Source organism: Polyodon spathula, unplaced genomic scaffold (assembly GCF_017654505.1).
Source record: "Polyodon spathula isolate WHYD16114869_AA unplaced genomic scaffold, ASM1765450v1 scaffolds_1409, whole genome shotgun sequence".
In the NCBI taxonomy this organism is placed as follows: Eukaryota; Metazoa; Chordata; class Actinopteri; order Acipenseriformes; family Polyodontidae; genus Polyodon; species Polyodon spathula.
Window position 1 is genome coordinate 20495 of NW_024472889.1, and position 18574 is coordinate 39068.

At 44.9% G+C, this 18574-nt stretch overlaps 2 protein-coding genes across 4 annotated transcripts; both read left to right on the plus strand.

Moving 5' to 3' along the window:
* The first annotated feature begins 125 nt into the window (after positions 1-125).
* nelfb (negative elongation factor complex member B) lies at positions 126-7006 on the plus strand. Its single transcript, XM_041242606.1, has 13 exons — positions 126-359; positions 993-1153; positions 1446-1545; positions 2003-2233; positions 2692-2877; positions 3284-3396; positions 3641-3743; positions 4100-4195; positions 4525-4670; positions 4943-5049; positions 5454-5595; positions 5749-5857; positions 6275-7006. The coding sequence occupies exons 1-13, from the start codon at positions 258-260 to the stop codon at positions 6500-6502; spliced, it is 1824 nt and encodes a 607-aa protein (XP_041098540.1). The 5' UTR covers positions 126-257; the 3' UTR covers positions 6503-7006.
* Positions 7007-11536: 4530 nt separating this feature from the next.
* LOC121309593 (P2Y purinoceptor 4) lies at positions 11537-18484 on the plus strand. 3 transcript variants are annotated; one of them, XM_041242585.1, is made up of 3 exons: positions 11537-12507; positions 13939-14763; positions 17256-18484. In XM_041242585.1, exon 3 carries the CDS (start codon positions 17302-17304, stop codon positions 18325-18327), a length of 1026 nt encoding a protein of 341 aa, XP_041098519.1. In that variant the 5' UTR covers positions 11537-12507; positions 13939-14763; positions 17256-17301; the 3' UTR covers positions 18328-18484. The 3 variants fall into 3 exon arrangements, with proteins under 3 accessions (XP_041098519.1, XP_041098522.1, XP_041098523.1); XM_041242588.1 differs by having other exon boundaries at positions 13939-14592; XM_041242589.1 differs by lacking the exons at positions 11537-12507; positions 13939-14763 and adding an exon at positions 15008-16089.
* Positions 18485-18574: the final 90 nt, after the last annotated feature.

Sequence of the window (18574 nt, forward strand, 5' to 3'; positions counted from 1 at the left end):
ACACAGTTGTGGCTCTCCAGATTCACCGCATGTAAAGTAAACTCTTACTGAAATATGGAAACAGCACCCCGCTTAGCGGAACCAAAGGTCCCGGTGTTCGTGCACAGCGCGCGGGGGCTGTTTATCCGGGTGCACGCACAGGAAATCATGACGGCGATTTTGAATGGGGTTTCCGGTGTTTGCAGGAAAGTAAACGTGGAATTTCATTTCGCTGTTTGTTTATATTTGTAAATTAAATTCAAAGTAAAGAGAGAAAAATGTTCTCCGGCTTGCCCGAACTGGGGATCTCGAACGGGGAAGATCTAAAGGAAACGCTTACGAATTGTACGGAACCCTTGAAAGCCATCGACCAGTTTCAGGTAAAAGAAGAAGAAAGAAGATTTATTAATTTATTAAATTTATCCAGGAGAGAAACCCATTGAGAGCGGCGTCTCGTTTACAAGGGGGTCCTGGAAAACCATTAAAAAAACGACAGCTGCAGTGTAAACACGTAAACACGACAGACAGGCGAACCTGATAATAAATATAAAGATCATTAATACTTCTCGTGTTTGAAAGCCTTCAGTGAAGGAAAAGCGAAACTCCCGCCTTGCCAGTGACGGGTCAGACGAAAGTGTGGGATACCCGCTGCTTGCCGAGTGAAGTTAGTGAAGCTAAAAGCAGCACTCGCGTCCGATCAGGAGCGCTGTGTAACTGTTTAATCAGAGGAGGCATGGAAACGCACGCAATCGCCCTCGCTTCACTAATACTGTGTCACAGTGGGGACATGCTATACTGAAATGAATGTTGTGTTTCCCTGTGTCTCTCTTCCGGACGACTTTGTAAATAAGGCGGGGGGGCTTGTTAGATTTTCTACTGGTTGTAGTCACTCCCTTGTAAGTAAGATGCTGTGTCCTGCCCCGGTCAACACACTCACCATATCAAAAACAGGTAGCTTGCTAAACTCTAAGGAATGCCTTTGCGATCATACCTGGCTGTCCCGTTTCTTGCAGTCAGAGAATGGAATCCTGCTGCCCTCGCTCCAGTCCGCCCTCCCGTTCCTGGATCTGCACGGCACGCCTCGGCTCGACTTTCACCAGTCCGTGTTTGACGAGCTGCGGGAGAAGCTGCTGGAGAGAGTCGCCGTTATCGCGGAGGGAAAAGAGGACGACCGGTAATGCAGTGCAGAATACGATACACCCCTGCACCGCTGATAATCGCAAGCATACACTATTTCACGTGTAATAATGCAGATGTTACTATCAGCAGGGTTTTTACTGGCACTGTAAGGGTTCTGCTGCTGCCAGTAGCTGCACAAAACAGATTCTTAATGTAACCACCTTTTCACTTTCTCTGAACTAAGCCTTCATTTTAAACCAGTGTCCTGGTAGCTAGGGCCGTATTCAGGTCCTAACCCTCCTCTTCAGCAGTTTACACTCTACTGCACTTGTGGTTTTGCTTCCCAGGTATAATAAACTAGAAGAGCTGCTGGAGAAAAGCTTCCCGCTGGTGAAGATGCCGTCGATCCAGCCCGTGGTGATGCGTGTTATGAAGCACTTACCCAAGGTAACTGTGCCATTCGTGCTTTCACTCAAATTATGCCCACAAATACGCTCTTAAATGTTTTTTAACATTTTGAAGTCGTGCACAGACAGATTCATTGGGGGTCTGTTTGAATGAGCTAAACAATTTAAAAACCTAAAATATAATTTCACAGTATTTTTATCTGTTATTAAAGTTATAAATGGGGGGGGGGCAGGCACTGGTGGATTACTACAGGGTTAGAGAGGTCGTTTTTACAGGAATGGAAATAAGACTCCCTATTGCATAGCAGTTTCACCCATTCCAGGTTTTATTACAAGCTTGATTAGCCACAGTGTATAGATAACATGCTCATGTGAGGTGCGTCTCATTAGATTCACAGTAAAACCAGGAAAGGGTCAAACTGCTATGCAATGAGAGTCTTATTCCCACCCCAGTATTTAGAGCTATGAAGTAGCCCCCGTGTGTGTGTGTGTCCCAGGTCCCAGAGAAGAAGCTGAAGCTGGTGATGGCGGATAAGGACCTGTACAAGGTGTGTGCCGTGGAGGTGAAGCGGCAGATCTGGCAGGATAACCAGGCCCTGTTCGGGGACGAGGTCTCGCCCCTGCTCAAGCAGTACATCGTGGAGAAGGAGAACGCGCTCTTCAGCACAGACCTGTCGGTGCTGCACAACTTCTTCAGCCCCTCGCCCAAGACACGCCGCCAGGGAGAGGCAAGCCACGCGCAGCGCCAGGGATTATTGATGCGGGGCATCCACAAGCTTGGGTTATGGGAATCGGGATGCTTTTGTTAAAAAAATGAATAAAAAAAGAGCTCTCTCTTAAATACTCTTCCATGCCTGTGCTGTTCTTGGCACACATTTCCAGACAGGGGCTATAATGATGGCCGAGATCATTTATTATGAAATTAATTTGCTCAGTTATGTTTGATTAGTAAATGGGTGGAGGGATACAGTTTTAGCAAGAGCTTCATTTGGCAGGTGTTTGCATGTATTTACATCAGCTTGGAAGCCCTAGGTCTTAAAGAATAATACTTTTATTTCATTGGGACTGTGTGTTTTCTGTTTTATTCAGATATGATTTTAAATCAGACCTCAAAAAACCGAGTAGGCTGCCCAGGTATAAGCTGCATGGCTGTGTGAATATGAGCAGGTTGCTTTCTGTGCTCCAGGTGGTTCTGAAGCTGACGCAGATGATTGGGAGGAGTGTGAAGCTGTACGACATGGTGCTGCAGTTTCTGAGGACGCTGTTCCTGCGCACAAGGAACGTGCACTACTGCACCCTGCGGGCAGAGCTGCTCATGTCCCTGCACGACCTGGACGTCAGCGAGATCTGCTCCGTCGACCCCTGCCACAAGGTGAACCCAGAGGAAAACCACAAACCAGGGGCAGCAGGAGGCAGGCAGGGACCCCGCAGTGCTGCTGGATGTTCCAGCTAGGTGGTCAAGGCAGTGTGTTATTGATCCCAGCAAGGTGTTGGAATGTTTGGTGTGAAAGGAGTGTTTTGCCCTTTTTTTAAAGCAATTTCCAGAGAGGAATACAATCATTTAAAAGGTTAAAAAAACTAGAAAGAAGCTTCTTGGAACAACGATGCATCTTCCCCGTCCTGCAGTTGTGTTTGGTTTTAAGCTGGTACTATTTTATGCATTTTTCGCTTTTCCGCTTAAAAATAATAATTTAAGTGAGAGATGGAATAAATCAATCCCAGGTTTCGCTGTCCTTGAAAAACACATTGAAGTCTCCCTGGTCTCTGCTTCTGTGTAGTTCACCTGGTGCCTGGATGCGTGCATCAGAGAGAAGTTTGTGGACGCCAAGCGAGCGAGGGAACTCCAGGGCTTCCTGGATGGAGTGAAGAAGGGGCAAGAGCAAGTGCTGGGGTAAGAGTGGGAGAGGAGGGCACTGCAAGGGGGCAAGAGGAGCAGTTCATGAGTGATCTTTATTTTTCCTTACCTGTATACAAATGACGATGATGTCCCAAATGAAAAATCTTCTTCCATCACAGTTTTTTAAGCAGTCAGATTCCACCCAGAGCCCTGATTTATGAATCTGCTGTCCTTGCTGCATTGAGCCACAATAGAGCTGCGGCTGACTGTCTGTTTGTCCCGTATCTCCCTTTCGCAGGGATCTGTCGATGATCCTCTGCGACCCGTTTGCCACCAACACCCTGGTTCTGAGTACCGTGAGGAACCTGCAGGAGCTGGTCAGCCAGGACGCCCTGCCCAGGGTAAGTCTGCTGAACCCCATTATTTTCTATAGAGGAAAACATGAACCTTTTAGTGATTTAGACAGCTTAATTATAGTTTTTTTTTGCAAATATGTTTATATTGTTTTGTGAAACAGAAAGAGGCAAGCTATAGGGAAGATTTACTACCAGCTTGATTAGCCACAGCGTATATAGGCAACAAAGCTCAGGTGTGTCTTATTAAACTCATAGTAAAAGCAGGAATGGCTCAAACTGCTATGAAGTGGGAGTCTTCTTTCCATCACTGCAAGATGAATCGTTGCACCCCTGCTTTTATCAGGCTGTCCTGCACACTCAGCTGATGATGATGATGCTGATGCTATGTGTTCCTTCCACAGGACAGTCCAGACCTGCTGCTGCAGCTGAGGATGCTGTCTCTGGGACAGGGGGCCTGGGACATGATCGACAGCCAGGTGTTCAAGGAGCCACGCCTGGTAGGAGCATCTCCAGCTTTCTTTCTTGTTCATCGGCTCGGGCAGCCCGTGTGAAATCCTCGCACCTCGCTGGGAATTTGTTTCAGTGGAGGTGAAGGATGAGACCTTGAGGGATGAGTTCATTGTGAAATCCCATCACCCTCATGTCTTCAGATAGTCCTGTGACCTGTAGACTTGGAGTCAGAATAATTGAATTGAACACAATCTGCATTTGATGTTGTTCTGAATGTGGGATGAAGTTCCAGGATGTTTAAGGATTACGAGATGTCGGGTGATTGTTAAAGCTGTTAAGCACGGCTCTAAAGTCTCAATTGATGTCCCGTCCCCAGGAGCTGGACCTGGTCACTAAGTTCCTGCCGTCCGTGCTGGCCCTCGTTGTGGATGACTACACCTTCAACGTGGACCAGAAGCTGCCGCCGATGGAGGACAAGGTTCCTGTCACCTACCCCAGCTCCCTGCCGGAGTCCTTCACCAGGTGAGTGTGAGAGAGCAGTGATTCCTCCGCAGCTGTCCTGCTGCATTACAGCGGCACTCCTATTCTACTTCTCCCTGTCATGTTGTAGCTCGTGGCAGATGTTTAAAACTGCCAATAGAAGTATAGGTAGATGAGTGCATTAGCAAAGTGTTAATGTTAGCGAGGGAGTAGTTGGATCACACTGTTGTGACTTGTGAAGCTGTGTGCAGTGTATGAGATTCAGAGCTGAGATGTGACGGGCCTGGCTGGCTTGCTTCTCGTTTCCCCTGCAGGGCCCTCCAGGAGAACCGCGTTGCCTGTGAGTTGGGTCTCTACTACATTCTGCACATCACCAAGCAAAGAAACAAGAACGCCCTCCAGAGACTGCTGCCCGCGCTGGGTAAGAGCAGCTCCGGATTCTGGGGTTAAAAATCGCTTTTCCTCGGGAGGAAGTCCTTTATTTTAGGGCGATCGTTGACTCATTTTAGTTTTTATTAATTACACAGAGTAGCTTTACATGCTGGTGTCGCAGTGAATTGGGATAAACTTTGCATTAATTTCCTGCCAGCTGACTGATCGAACATAGTGTCCTTAAAACAAGCTACATTGTCTGGCTAATTATTAAACAAAAAAAAAAAAAAAAAAAAAAAAGATACGGTCCAGCTGTAGCCTAGTAAGGCTGTGATTTTATCTCGGGGTCCGCTCTCGTGGTTTCAGTGTCATCGAAGCCCCTTGATAAAATTACAGCCTCGTGGTGTGCAAGGTGGGTGGACATTGTGCTAATGGTGCTTGCTGTTGCTGCAGTGGAGACCTACAATGACATGGCGTTCAGCGATGTCTTCCTGCACCTCTTCACCGGCAGCTTCACCCTGCTGTCTGACGAGTTCGGAGCAGAGGAGTTCTGCAATGCTGTCTTCGATGGCTTTTTCCTGACGTCGTTTTCGAGGTACAGTGCTGTTTGGTTCTATACAGCAGGGTCTTCTTGGTACAAGGTTAAACACAGTTTCCGTTATGTTTGCAATGAAAAGACAATCAAAGGCTGAATAGGTTTAATAAAGTTGTAAATGCGTTTTTGTTTTTTCGCGATGATCTGTTTCAGCAAGGAAAACGTACACAGGCACATTCTGAGACTGATCTTGCACCTTCATCACAAGATACTGCCTTCCAGACTGGAGTCCTTAATAAAGACCCTGGAGCCTTCCAAGCAAGTAAGCTCAGTGCAGGTACCATGTATGAAGGGTCTCCCCTTGACCCTGTGTCTGATTAGCTTATTAGCTACACTTGGTATGGGACTACTTGAACTGGAGCCCTCTGCTTACCTTTCGTAATAGCTCACAGAGAAACTGTGATTCCCCTAAAAAGTGTCACACTGCTCCCCTTTTATAACTCTAGAATCAGAAGCCGTAGTTGCAAGATTGTGCTGTTTGCATTCAGCCTTCTAGAATGAAAGTGCTGGTGGAATGGCACTATAGGGCAGACAGGAGCCAGTACCATACCATCATTTAACTGGTTCTACGATATAAAGGGCAGCCTTACAAAGGGGGAGCACTGTTCTACACAAAAGGGCTTGCAATCGTCAACCCTCTCCGCCATCCTGACCCTACCTGTTTCTCTCGGCTCCTCAGCAGACCAGCGAGGCGGTGAAAGAGCTGTACACCCAGCTGATGGAGAAGCTTGACTCTCAGAAGAAGAGTCCAGCCCAGCCTGCGGAGCCTCCTTCCCTGGATCTGCCTCTGCACGCCGTGGCCGTCCCAGCGGCTGCGCCCCCCGCTTCCCTGACCCCCACCCACACCCCCACCACCCTGACACCCTCACCAACACCTACCCACACAGCCTCGCCCACGCCCATGTGAGAGCGAGGGGTTTAGAATTCTACCCCGTTCTTCAACATCGACCAGGAATGTATGCAGGCAAACGACTGGGTCTTTCCACTGCAGATCACGGCACCTCTGAAACCGGCTCATCAGTCAGCACCCCTCGCACCGGTCGCATTTTTCTCAGCTCTAGCTGGTCTTGTTTGCCGGACTGTGTTCAGGTGGTCTGCACTCTGAAGTGTAAACCAGCCATTCGTGCGAGCGGCAGGGTTCAGGGGGTGAGTTGGGTGCTCAAAATAGTTTTCTAGATCAAACCCAATCTTTTATACATATATTATTAATTACATCAAAATTGGTTAGTTGGTGTGGCTTATAGTTGTTGTACATTTTGTAGCTATCAGATCACTCTTTTTATTTTAAAATAAGAAAACCTTTTTTTTTAAATATATTTTCATATCTCTAGGTGAACTTCTCCATTTGAGGTTTTTTTTTCTTTAAAGTATGAGGTGTATTGAACTGTAAATAAAGACACACTTGAGAATACTCAGTGGGTGAATTTTTTACCTAATTTCTAGGAAAGATAAAAGCCTTCTAGCATAAGACTTTAGTACAGAATGCATTGCCATGTGTGTGTCTTTTCTAGCCTTGCTCTTTCTGGACCGCACACACCAGCCCAGCCTAGATTACAGCTAGTCATCTTTATCACAAGTTTCTGGAATATCTGGAGGTGACTTCCAGTTTATAAAAATTCCCTGGAAAGACTGGGAGAAATCCTTCATTTCTGTATGAGGATTCTCACTATTGCTATAGCCGGTTTGTTCCATGATTTTGGCGTCCCTATTCTCTTCTGTGGCTTTGTGGTCTTGCTCTGCAGTCTTGCTCTTCAGCGTCTTTTTCTTTGAAGAAGATCCTGTCTCGTTGAGGACTGCGACCCTGCATTCGGGCTCCATGTTAATCCACTGGCTGGTTCGCTCCCCAGTCGGCTGGGGATTGAGAGTTGGATCTCTGGGTTTGTCTCCTTCCTCGTGTTTCACCGAACCTCCCTGATGCCTCGCTCTCGTGCATTTGTAGGCCTGCCTTCTCGTGACTTCCTGCCCTTCCTTGGAATTCGGTTTCCGCGCCCCTCTTTCTCGCCATGCTGCTGTGGGCCTCTTCAAGCTAGCTCTGATGCTGCTGACCCATCTTTGGAAGTCTTCATAGTCGTCCATGGAGGCTGGCGTCCTCCGCAGTGTGCTGATTTCCTGCCGAGGCCACTTGTGTGTGTACAAGGACCTGTATGTCCAGAGACATGTGCTCGTTTCTGGCTGCGGGTGTGAGCTCCTTGTTTGGTGTTTGTCCTGTTTCTGCGGTTCCTTCACCAGCACTGAGTGCCTGAGCTGCTGTGGTGGATCTGTTTCCACTGCCTGCTGCATTGGACCACAGTCAGCGATCACGACCTCTCTGGTTTTTGGTGGGGAAACAAAAATAAAAAACGTATTTTAATGTAAACACAGCAAATCTGTAAAGTTAAGTTGACTGTTTCAGGTCCCTGCTGTTTCTCTTTCCCCAAAGTGTGCATGCACTTGGGAGTGACTGCTGTGAGTGGGGGGGATGCCTCTCCAGTTTGCAGTAGAGATGCAGTTCAGCTCCCTTAGGAAACCCAGTCTGACGGGTTCATACTGTACCTCCTAATACAGTTCTGTTGCTCCATGGTGGGTTGGCAGTTTCGATAAGCAGGCTGCTGACGCTTTGACCCTGGGCAGGGGTTGGACACCATTGCTGTTTTTGCCCTGGTTTGGAACTGTCTCTCCAACCTGAACATATTGCCTAGCAAAAAAAAAAAAAAAAACTAATTCTAGTCTTCAGAAAGAAACTGCCAGTGTTACAGTACGTTCTGAGAGACCCTGGAGGTGGTGATGTGTTGAAACGTTTGTTTACCTGGAACTTGTGATGCTACTAAAACAAAACCCATTCACAGGGTTTAGGCAAGCGTTTCAAGGAATGAAGTCTTTTTACCAATGCATATAAATACAGAGTATTGCTCAAATGAACTTCTGTGAAAAGGGAAATTCCTTGGCAAATATTTCATCCGGAAGTCTTTTGCCTGTTCTAGTAATACCACATGCATATTCTGCAGTTGAGTGTTTTAATAATGTACTGTTAAGTTATTTCCTTTCTGGTACCACTTCCAAACAAATGTTTTAAAACTACGCATCACAAACTTAAATGTAAAATACATTTTACAAGACCAAATAAACAGTGGCATGTTTAACAAATAAATGATATATAAGGATTTTGAAACAAAAAAAAAAACGGAACTTCACAGTGAATGGGGAGTAGGTTAAAAACAGTACAGTACTACAACAATGACAAGCAGAAGGAAGTGGTATGGGGGAAGATTAAAAACAGGCTTGCCTTACCGGAACACTGTAAAACTCTTGGGCTGCTTACAATTACAGAATTCAAGGGTCTCCAGCTGAAACACACACAGAAAGGGAGGATAGGAGGGTTTTAGTTGTGATGGATTGCAGTGATCTAAAGACATTCTGGAATCACAGCATTGGCAATATTGAACAGCCTTTTCTATTATTTTACAAAACGGGCGTAGCAAATGGAGTGGCAGTGTGAGCTCCCAGTGTTGTTATATAGAAACACGCACTTTAGAAAATGCACTGACAAAGAAATGCTCAACATAGATACAGATTTACAAGTCTGTGCTGGGACGAAATGCATTGAATTGAACTGAAGCTCTTTTACAAGCTAAGATCTGGTAGAGCAGAAGAGATTCTCTTGAAGCGGTGGAGAGGGCGATGGAGAGATGAAACAGACTCTTTCGGAAGAGGCTAGGCAATGCACCCTCGGAACCCTACTGCAGGTCCTGTTTTTCAAAGTGTGAAGTGTGCCCTACCGCATTCTCTCCCTGCCTTTTGTCAGAGCTGCTCTGTGTCTCTCTATCCGCTGTCTCCGCTCGCACAGCTCTGTAACAACCTTGTCTGGCTGAACACACCTGTCCCTGGAGCTTGAAGGCGCTGGCTTTGCGTTACCCTCCACCTGCAGAAATGACATTGGACCAGGGAAATGTTGAAACCGAGCATGTGCCATGGCATTTGTCGTTGCAGAGGAGAGGCAGCGATTTGAAATGTGTGCTGCCTGGATCCATGGGTTTCACCTGAATGTTTTTGAAAGCCTCTTTGTTTTTTTTCCTTGTAGTGCAGGTGTTCCGACAGCAGTCTTCTGGCACCGGTTCCCTGGTCTGCTCTGGGGTGGTCAGCGATGGTTTAGGCTTCTGTTCTATGCAGAAAATGGCAGGTGGGACACTGGCACCCTTCTCTTTCACATATGCCCACCGCTGGGTGGCATTCTGGAGCGCAATCCTGCAAGGGCAACACACACAGGACCGGGTACAAATGATTCATATTCAGGCAGTCGGTGCATTATAAAAGTTGTGTACAGTAACTCTACAATGGCCTGGAAGCCTTTCCATTGTTTGAAATATTGGTGCAGGATACCAGAACTCATGGGTGTCCCATAAAACAGGTGCCATAGACATTAACTAGTAATATTGACTGCCTCTCTTTCAGGTGTGAAATGTCTTTGACAAAGGGGAACACGTCCAGATCATTTTGACGTGTGGTGCCGACAGTCACTAGGGACCGTGCCATCATAGGTGATATTGCCTGTGACTCCAGACTCGAGGGACACCCTCTATTAAATTGGCTTGCTTTTTTACCTTGGGTTCAGGTCCTCTTCAGCAGAATCCTCTCCTTTGGAGTCACTTTTAGACACTTGAGAAAGGATCGGTCTTCTTCTATGGAATAATTGCTGTGATTTAAAATAAATCAATAAATGTTCTTATTTTAATTATAATTGTATTTAAAGTATATTTAATGTCAAGTAATTCCCATCTAATGCAAAGACATGTCAGCTGGTTGTATCGCACCAATATCAGGGTCTACTGTATATGGTGTGAATGCAGCTTTCATGTTGGTGTGCTAGGGCATTCGCAGTTTGAAGTGCCCGTGCTATGGGGACGGGTCGGATGCTTCTGCGTCTGCACCTGGTTCTGTGTGCGGAGGCGTGTCGCGGCGGGGTTGTTCGATCCCTCCTCCGCCGCTGGCTGGGCGCTTTTATTGTCTCGCCGATGCACTGGATCCTGTCCAAAGACGGGCTGGTGAGAGGCGTCGGCGTGGCCAGCACAGAAGCGCTTTTATAGCGGTACATGGCTGCAAAGCCGCTTTCTGGAGAGGAGAGACATGGCTGAACAGAAAATAAGAGGAGACAAATTAAACGTACTGTACTCAATAAAATGTCCCAACAAGCGTCGAATTCAAACCCAAATTAGTTCAATTGACAACAGCGCGTTCAGCTTAAAATAACGCATTATGCTGAATGTAAAGCACCATTTTGTTTCATGAAATGTTTAATCTATTGCTTATTCGCTTTTGGTGGTTGAAAACAATGCCATTTCTATACAGTATATTACACCTAGTATATTTCCTCCTCTCGCACCGCGACGAGTGTTTTTGGGTTTGTTTTGTTCAATTCAATTGATTTTAATATTTTGGAATGGCTGAATACACAGCGTGGCTGGTATCCATGGAGACCGGACTGGAACTCCAGTGCTCTCGGGGCACGCTACGTCATTCAGCACCACAAACAGCTCCCGCGGCGCGTCATTGCAAACCATTGCTTTGTGTCGTTTTGATGTTGTGCACAAAACAAACAAACAAACCAAAAAAAAACTAACTAAAAACCAGCAGACTTGAGGCAGTTGTTGTATTTGACTGGAGGACACAATGTGGAGGCTCCTTGTAGCATTCCTGTGGGTGCTATTTTAAATAGCCCCTGTTGTGCTGTGGAGTGATCGTAGTGACACGTTACTGCTTCTAGACCAGTTGCATTCACACCTGCTCGATGTCTACCGGTCTGACACATGCCCACGCTGAGGCGCTGGCTGGCAGCTCTCTGACTAGACCGGTCCACACTCAGGAGAATAGACTCGCTGCGGCTGCTAGTGCGTTTTAAAATGTAATCACGGGTGAAATGCGTTATTCAATTAACACGTTTAGCTGGAGAGAAGCGTTTGGGGGAATGTGTGTAACCTCGAGCTATGAGCGAAGTGAACGCGGTGTAGAATAATGAAGTGAATTGAACTTCTACAGCAGATGAAATTGCAAAAAGTGAATTCGTGTCTTTTATTCCATGCTGTTAACAACTTGTGTCACCATGGCAACATCCTCTTTTTTATCATCCAGTCTGTTTACGTGCTTGGGTTTCTCTCTCTCTCTCATTCTGGTTCGTTATAGATAGCATTACACTATGCTGTTACTGCCCTCGGCTTCAACTGCTCTGTCCATTAATTACGCTTTAAACACTAGCAGGAAAAATAAAAGCACTAGCCTGCTACGTCACATATCTCATTACTCCCACACATGTTTGTAATGCTATATAAGAGATGAATGTATGTCTATATAGGCCGATATGCATAAGTTTGTTTTTCATTAAATGCAATAATCCAGTTCTTCTATTATTAAGTGTACACGCTGAGAAATGAACAATCACGAAGGCATAGACGATGCAGCTCTGTGGACGCGCTGTTAACGTTGCGCATCTCTGACAAGCCTGTGTGGTCCGACTCTGAGCGCAGATGTTGTATCTGCGCTGCGTGCCAACGAGCGAGCCAGCCAGACACCAAACCCCCGGGGATACCTTACACCGGTTATACTTTCAATTGGAAAACCTCGGAGAGATTGAAAAGGATTTTAGACCAAAAGATTTAACTTTGGCAGTGGCTTCTGTGGTATAGCTAGTACACCGCGGGGTTTTCACAAGACCTAGTCCCCCTCTCCACCCTCTTCTCCCCGCTCTCCCTGTCTGTTTGTCCCCTCAATGCATTCAGTACCCGTCGCTGCTGCACACTCCTCCGCAGCGCGCAGGATGGATCCGGTCTTTCTCATCTTTCTGCTCTACGTGATGATAATCCACGACCTGGTGTGCGGATTGATGGAACGCCAGAGACAGGCGACCAAGCCGAAAAAACAGCCCGGCCCAGTGTGGACATCTGGGTAAGCAGGATACTGCGAACAGCGGCTCCGCCGGATTGCAGCGCTGCTGAAGCCGGGCAGACTATTATTATTATTATTATTATTATTATTATTATTATTATTATTATTATTATTATTATTATTATTATTATTATTATTATTATTATTATTATTATTATTTATTATTTTATTATTATTATTATTTATTGTTATTATTTTATTATTATTATTATTATTATTATTATTATTATTATTATTATTATTATTATTATTATTATTATTATTATTATTATTTTTCTTGTTATTATTATTATTATTATTATTGTCGTCGTTGTTGTTGTTGTTATTAGACCGGACTGGCTTTCTGAAAGGTGTTCTCTAGGTGTGCAGTGTTTTTGTAACGTGTGGTAGTCCGCTGTGTTATAGAAGCCGGTAGCCCAGAACAGCACTGAGTTGAATATTGCATGTGTCACATTCTGATCACCATTCGTTCGACAGTGTGCTGGATTGGTGGTTAGTCTCATGAATATTAGAACACACCTGTCCAGGTCTTGCGCTGGAAGGTATAGCGAGGTATTTACGGGTGCATCTGTTCCTCGCAGCAGCTGTCCAAGGCTGGCACGGGTAATCGTCGCTGCTGAAGTCTGCCAGCCCTCTTTGCATTTGAAGGGGAAGCTGTCATTATTTAGATCTAGTTTGGGTTTCTTTCAGTCCCGAAGATGGCTGTGTTCTCATCAATGCGTGCTGTTAAATGATGTGCGTACACGCCTTCTCTCATACAGATATTGTATGTGATAGTGGGCGCTGTAGAATGCAAGCTGGCATCCACTCCACCAGGGGTCAGAGTGGGTGTCCACGAGTGGGTTGGCTGCATCGCATCAAATATTTACAATGTGGGTTACATTTGATCACTGAAACCCAATTAAACGTGTACGTGCTCTGAAGAAATGACTGTATCGTAACCGTACTTCACAATGAAGGAAGTGGATGGGTTACATACAATGACTACACTAAACAAATATCATGTTTTTTAACGTAAATGTAACTTAATATTGGCATTTTTTACGGTGAAAGTTGTTCAATATTAGTGCAAAATATACTTTTGTACCTTTTTAAAATTGTGCCTTTTAATAATACAGAAATATACGCTAGAATTAATCTACAAATGCCGTTTTATTAAGTCAATGTTCGGGTAAATTTACCTTAAAAATACATACAACACTGTGTTATAGCTTTGGACTGCCACATAATTAGAAATCATTGTACACCCCATTTTCTTTGAGTTAGAAAAACTCATCAAAGGTAGCAAAACAAGAAGTGGCGTCATTTGAAAACGCGTTCACTCCGACATACAATACCTCCCTTGTACACTCAGATATTCAACGTGTATCTCTATATCTGAATGTACAGTATTGTAAATACGCTAATTGCGCGTTTTTGTACCTGGTTTAGGCCAGCTATCCGGGGGACCCCGAGATTCACCAGGCAGCCCACCAAGACAGAGAGACCACGGGACTGGAGGAAAGGTGGCAGGATCGTAAGGAAAGCCTGAGAGAGAGAGGGGGGCAGCGGCTCTGGAGAGACTGAAGATACTGGCATGGGGGTTACTTGAGAGGAAAGGCTGCTTTCCATCGGGCCCATCATTCGTTTTTTTTGTTCTGTTTGCGTTCCCGTAATTAACCCCAAAGGACTCATCGTTTTGCTGTGCTGTTCTCACAGGGGCTCTGGAGACGACAGAGTATGACAGACGACTGCAGAGTGTGTAGATATCTTTGTTACAACACCACAGAATCCTGATGCATGAAACATCCTTTGGAAATGTTGTATCTCATGAAATCATGCTGGTGTGTTCAGCTGATTTGTGCATCTCTCAGTGACCGTTGATCGAAAGGTTGTTGTTGTTTTTGTGCAACTGGCCGGTGGTAGCGCTCGTCGCTTCCTGCGCTGTAGGTCACAGACTGCAGTTAGACCCTTGGAAGAACCCAACTCTATAGAGCACAGGCTCGGGCTCTGTTCTTAAAAGCAAACAAAACAAACAGTGAAACTAGAGATCATCGTCAGGCTCTGAAAACCTGCATCGGCACAAACAGGCTTTGCAGCATTACTGTGGGTGTGATTTCATTGTAATATTAAACACGGCTGCTATTAATAACACCTGTGTGTGTGTGTGTGTGTGTGTGATTGCAAGTGAACCCGAACTGGAACATTCTTTCAAGGTGACAGTCTGTCTTGTGTGAAGTCTCTCTATCGGTAAATCCTAGCGCCGGCACTGCTCAGGTAACACCTGCTATCTCACTCGTCCAATGGAAATGGGCATCGAATAAAACTAGCTGAAAGTTACACATGTGCTTGGAATGCTCTGGATGCACTAGATACCAGATACTTAACCCACTCCACTCCAGGTGGGGCTAAAACTAGCATGGTGAACTATATATATAACTATATATATATAGCTCAAAGAGCCAGCTGCCCAACGTTTCGATATGTTGTACATGTCTTTCTCAAGGGAGCCTGTGTTTGAATCAAAACATTGGAGGTATTTATAAGTGTTTGATGGCATGACAACTAGTTGTTATTGTTTATATTCAATAGATGTGTTTAAAATAGAAGAAATCCTCACCCTTAGTGTACATTGTTTCACTTTCCCTGTTACAGTATGGCAAGCCAAATTATCATTTAGAGATATCTCAAATTCATTTAGAGATATCTCTAAATATTTGAAGATATCTCTGTTAAAGCAGCTTGGTAGATCAGTTTCAGCATCATTTGTTTGAATATTGAACAGAGCACTGCCAGTTTAGAATATAGAACAGAGCGCTGTCAGTTTAGAATATAGAACAGAGCGCTGTCAATTTAGAATATAGAACAGAGCACTGTCAATTTAGAATATAGAACAGAGCACTGTCAATTTAGAATATAGAACAGAGCACTGTTAGTTTAGAATATAGAACAGAGCACTGTCAATTTAGAATATAGAACAGAGCACTGTCAGTTTAGAATATAGAACAGAGCTCTGTCAGTTTAGAATATAGAATAGAGCACTGTCAGTCTGTGTTTTTCAATGACCATTTTATTTCAACATATACCTACACACTTGAATTCAAACTGTGGATTACATTGTGTGAGACAAGCAAGTGAAATGCCTGTCTCAGTTAGGCTTGTGCCTCAATGCTTTAATACCACAAGAAGAATATTGTTTCAAACTGACCTGACACAGGCAATGCTCAGACACTCTTTACATGATTTTAAATGTGTGTAAACCAGGAAAAACTGCAGAGAAAAACGATTCAAAAATCCATTCTGCTTGGTACAGATTTCTAACAAAGATTTTTTTTTTTTTTTTTTTTTAACAAATAACTGCATGCCAACACAAGACATAATAAATATAGTCGTGCAGCCTGAGAAAAGGGAACTTGCATTGAAGTAGCCAATATGAAAACGCGCTGCTTCCTTTCTAAAGACAGTTTCACAGCAGATAAGATCTCGGTTCTCTTAAAGGGAGGGTTGGAAGCATGCAGAGTTATTAAAACCCTCAGACCCACATTGCTTCCTATGCAGTTTGGAGCAGAGCTGTGAAGATCTGCTCCCCTCACACAGCAGCAGGTAAGTGCATTGCAGCTCCGTTAAACTAAAGAGTGAGTGTGTAGGATATACAAATGTAGACACTGGGGATTTTTCAATGCAAAAAATGATCTGCACAGTAGATGTACCCATAGATTTCTGTGTGTTTTTTGTGATTATTTATTTTTAATAATTACAGATGTTGAATATAAGTTAGTGGATTTTCCCGAGCTGCTGGAATTGAATTTGCTGGTTAATTTCAGTGTGCATTTCCGACTTGTCTTTGCTCTGATTTCATGTGTTGCTGGAGCAGATAATCCAAGCCATGTTAAAATAGTGATTACACTGACAGAAACATGCGGTCGAGGCACTGATGCAAATAACATTAAAAACGATATTTCAGTATGAAAAGAGTCTTTAAGATACTGATATGAAGCACAGATATTGGTTCACCATCAACAGCTTTGAACAGTAGTTTGCATTCACAAAGAACTACAGCAACTGAGCTGAGCAGTAACCCCTTCAGCCAGCGCTGCTGTGCTCGTTGCAAGCTGTCTCGCTCAAGCTTCATGAGACGGAAGGCAGAACTATAAGACACTAGGGCTGGTGGACAGGCGTGTGTGCACTGAGGAAGGCTCTGGCTGAAATGCTGGCCTCCTGCTGCTTCTCTCTGCATGCTCAAGCCCTCTTCTATTTGTGTTTTAATGTCTCACTGACAGGAAATCCTGCATCAGTGTCTTTCATTGTCTCTTGAGGTCATGCTCTTTTTCTTGTAAATCTTTAAATAAGACTACCGCTCTGTGTAAATCTCACTGATCCAGTTTGAGGAATATTAATGTAAAGGGTGTGGTGAGTTTATCATTCAATACTGCATATTAGGATATTAGGATATATATATATATATATATATATATATATATATATATATATATATATATATATATATATATATATATATATATATATATATGGAGATGTCATCACAATCAGGATTCTAACTGTCACTCCTTTATGATGTGGTTCATGGAAAAGTATGAAACATTGTAAATATTAGTCCCTTTAATTGTACTTTCACTTTGTGCTATGCAATAATTCCATTACAATATAATGTATAAAATGACAGGGGAATAAATATCAGCCTTAATTGCAATTGAAGGAAAAGTTTAATCCAAAAGTTCACAGAACACTGGTATTTTTTCCTCTTCTAGGTGATAAAAACTCATTCCTCCCTCCTCACTCTGTCCGCAATAAACCATGAACAACAGCAGCCTCCTCCATGTCAACGGCACCTCTCCGTGCCCTGCCGAGCCTCAGTCCATTATTATCCCGGTCTTCCTGGTCCTGGTCTTCCTGGGCGGCTTCATCCTCAACAGCGCCAGCCTGTGGATCTTCTGGTTCCGTATCCCGCACTGGAACTCAGGAATGATCCTCCAGTTCCACCTGGTCCTCAGCGACGCCATGGTCATCCCAGCTGCCCCGTTCATGGCAATCTACTACTCCCTGGGCAGCCACTGGCCCTTCGGACAGTTTCTGTGTCAACTCAAAGCGTTCTTCCTCAGTACCCACCTGTACAGCAGCATCTACTTCCTCATGCTGATCAGTGTGCACCGGTACGTGGCCGTGGTGCACTACACCAGGGTGTCCCGGATGAAGAGCAAAGACTTCGTTCACAAGCTCTGCCTGGGCGTGTGGTTCTTCCTCTCCATCAAAGGCATGGCCTTGTTCTTCATCCTGGAGACCAGCGAGGTGGGCAACCGCATCAAGTGCCTGAGCATCCACCAGGACCAGCTGACCGGCGTCTATTTCGTCATGAACTTTGTTCTTCTGGTCCCTGGGTTCCTGCTCCCCTTCGCGATCTCCGTCACCTGCTACAGCCTCCTGGTTTCCTCCGTCTCCAAGATGAAAACCAACACCCTCAAGGGGAAGGTCATCAAGAGCAAGTCCCTGAAGATGATCGCTGTCTGCATGAGCATCTTCGTAGCCTGTTTCACGCCCCTGCACGTGGCACGCACCCTCGGGGTTGTGGTGAAGAAGTTCTTCCCCAGCGCCTGTGCACTGCTCACCCAGGTGGAGAGCGCTTACTACATATCCTGGACTCTAGCTGGAGCCAACTGCTGCCTGGATCCCATGATATACTGCTTCGGGTCAGAGAAATTCAACAAGACCTTCAGGGGCTCTCTGAACAGGATCGGGTTCCGCTTTCACAGGCCCGCGGCTGCAAGGGGGATGGACAGCACGAGCCAGAGCATGACTTCCAGGGCCGGCACTGTAGCGCTCTAGGAGGCTTGAAGGCTCACAGCTTAATGTTTATTCACCTTCTGGGGCAAACGCTTGCTTTGATTGCAGCCTCTGGCAATCGAGAGCACTACCAGAGGGACTGCAAGTCAATGTTATTGTAAAATGTGTAAGCAGTGTACGCTGTTGGCATCAGGTGTGGACTGACCCTATGCATAATATACGTATACTGTATATATATATATATATATATATATATATATATATATATAATATCACTTAACATTAAATA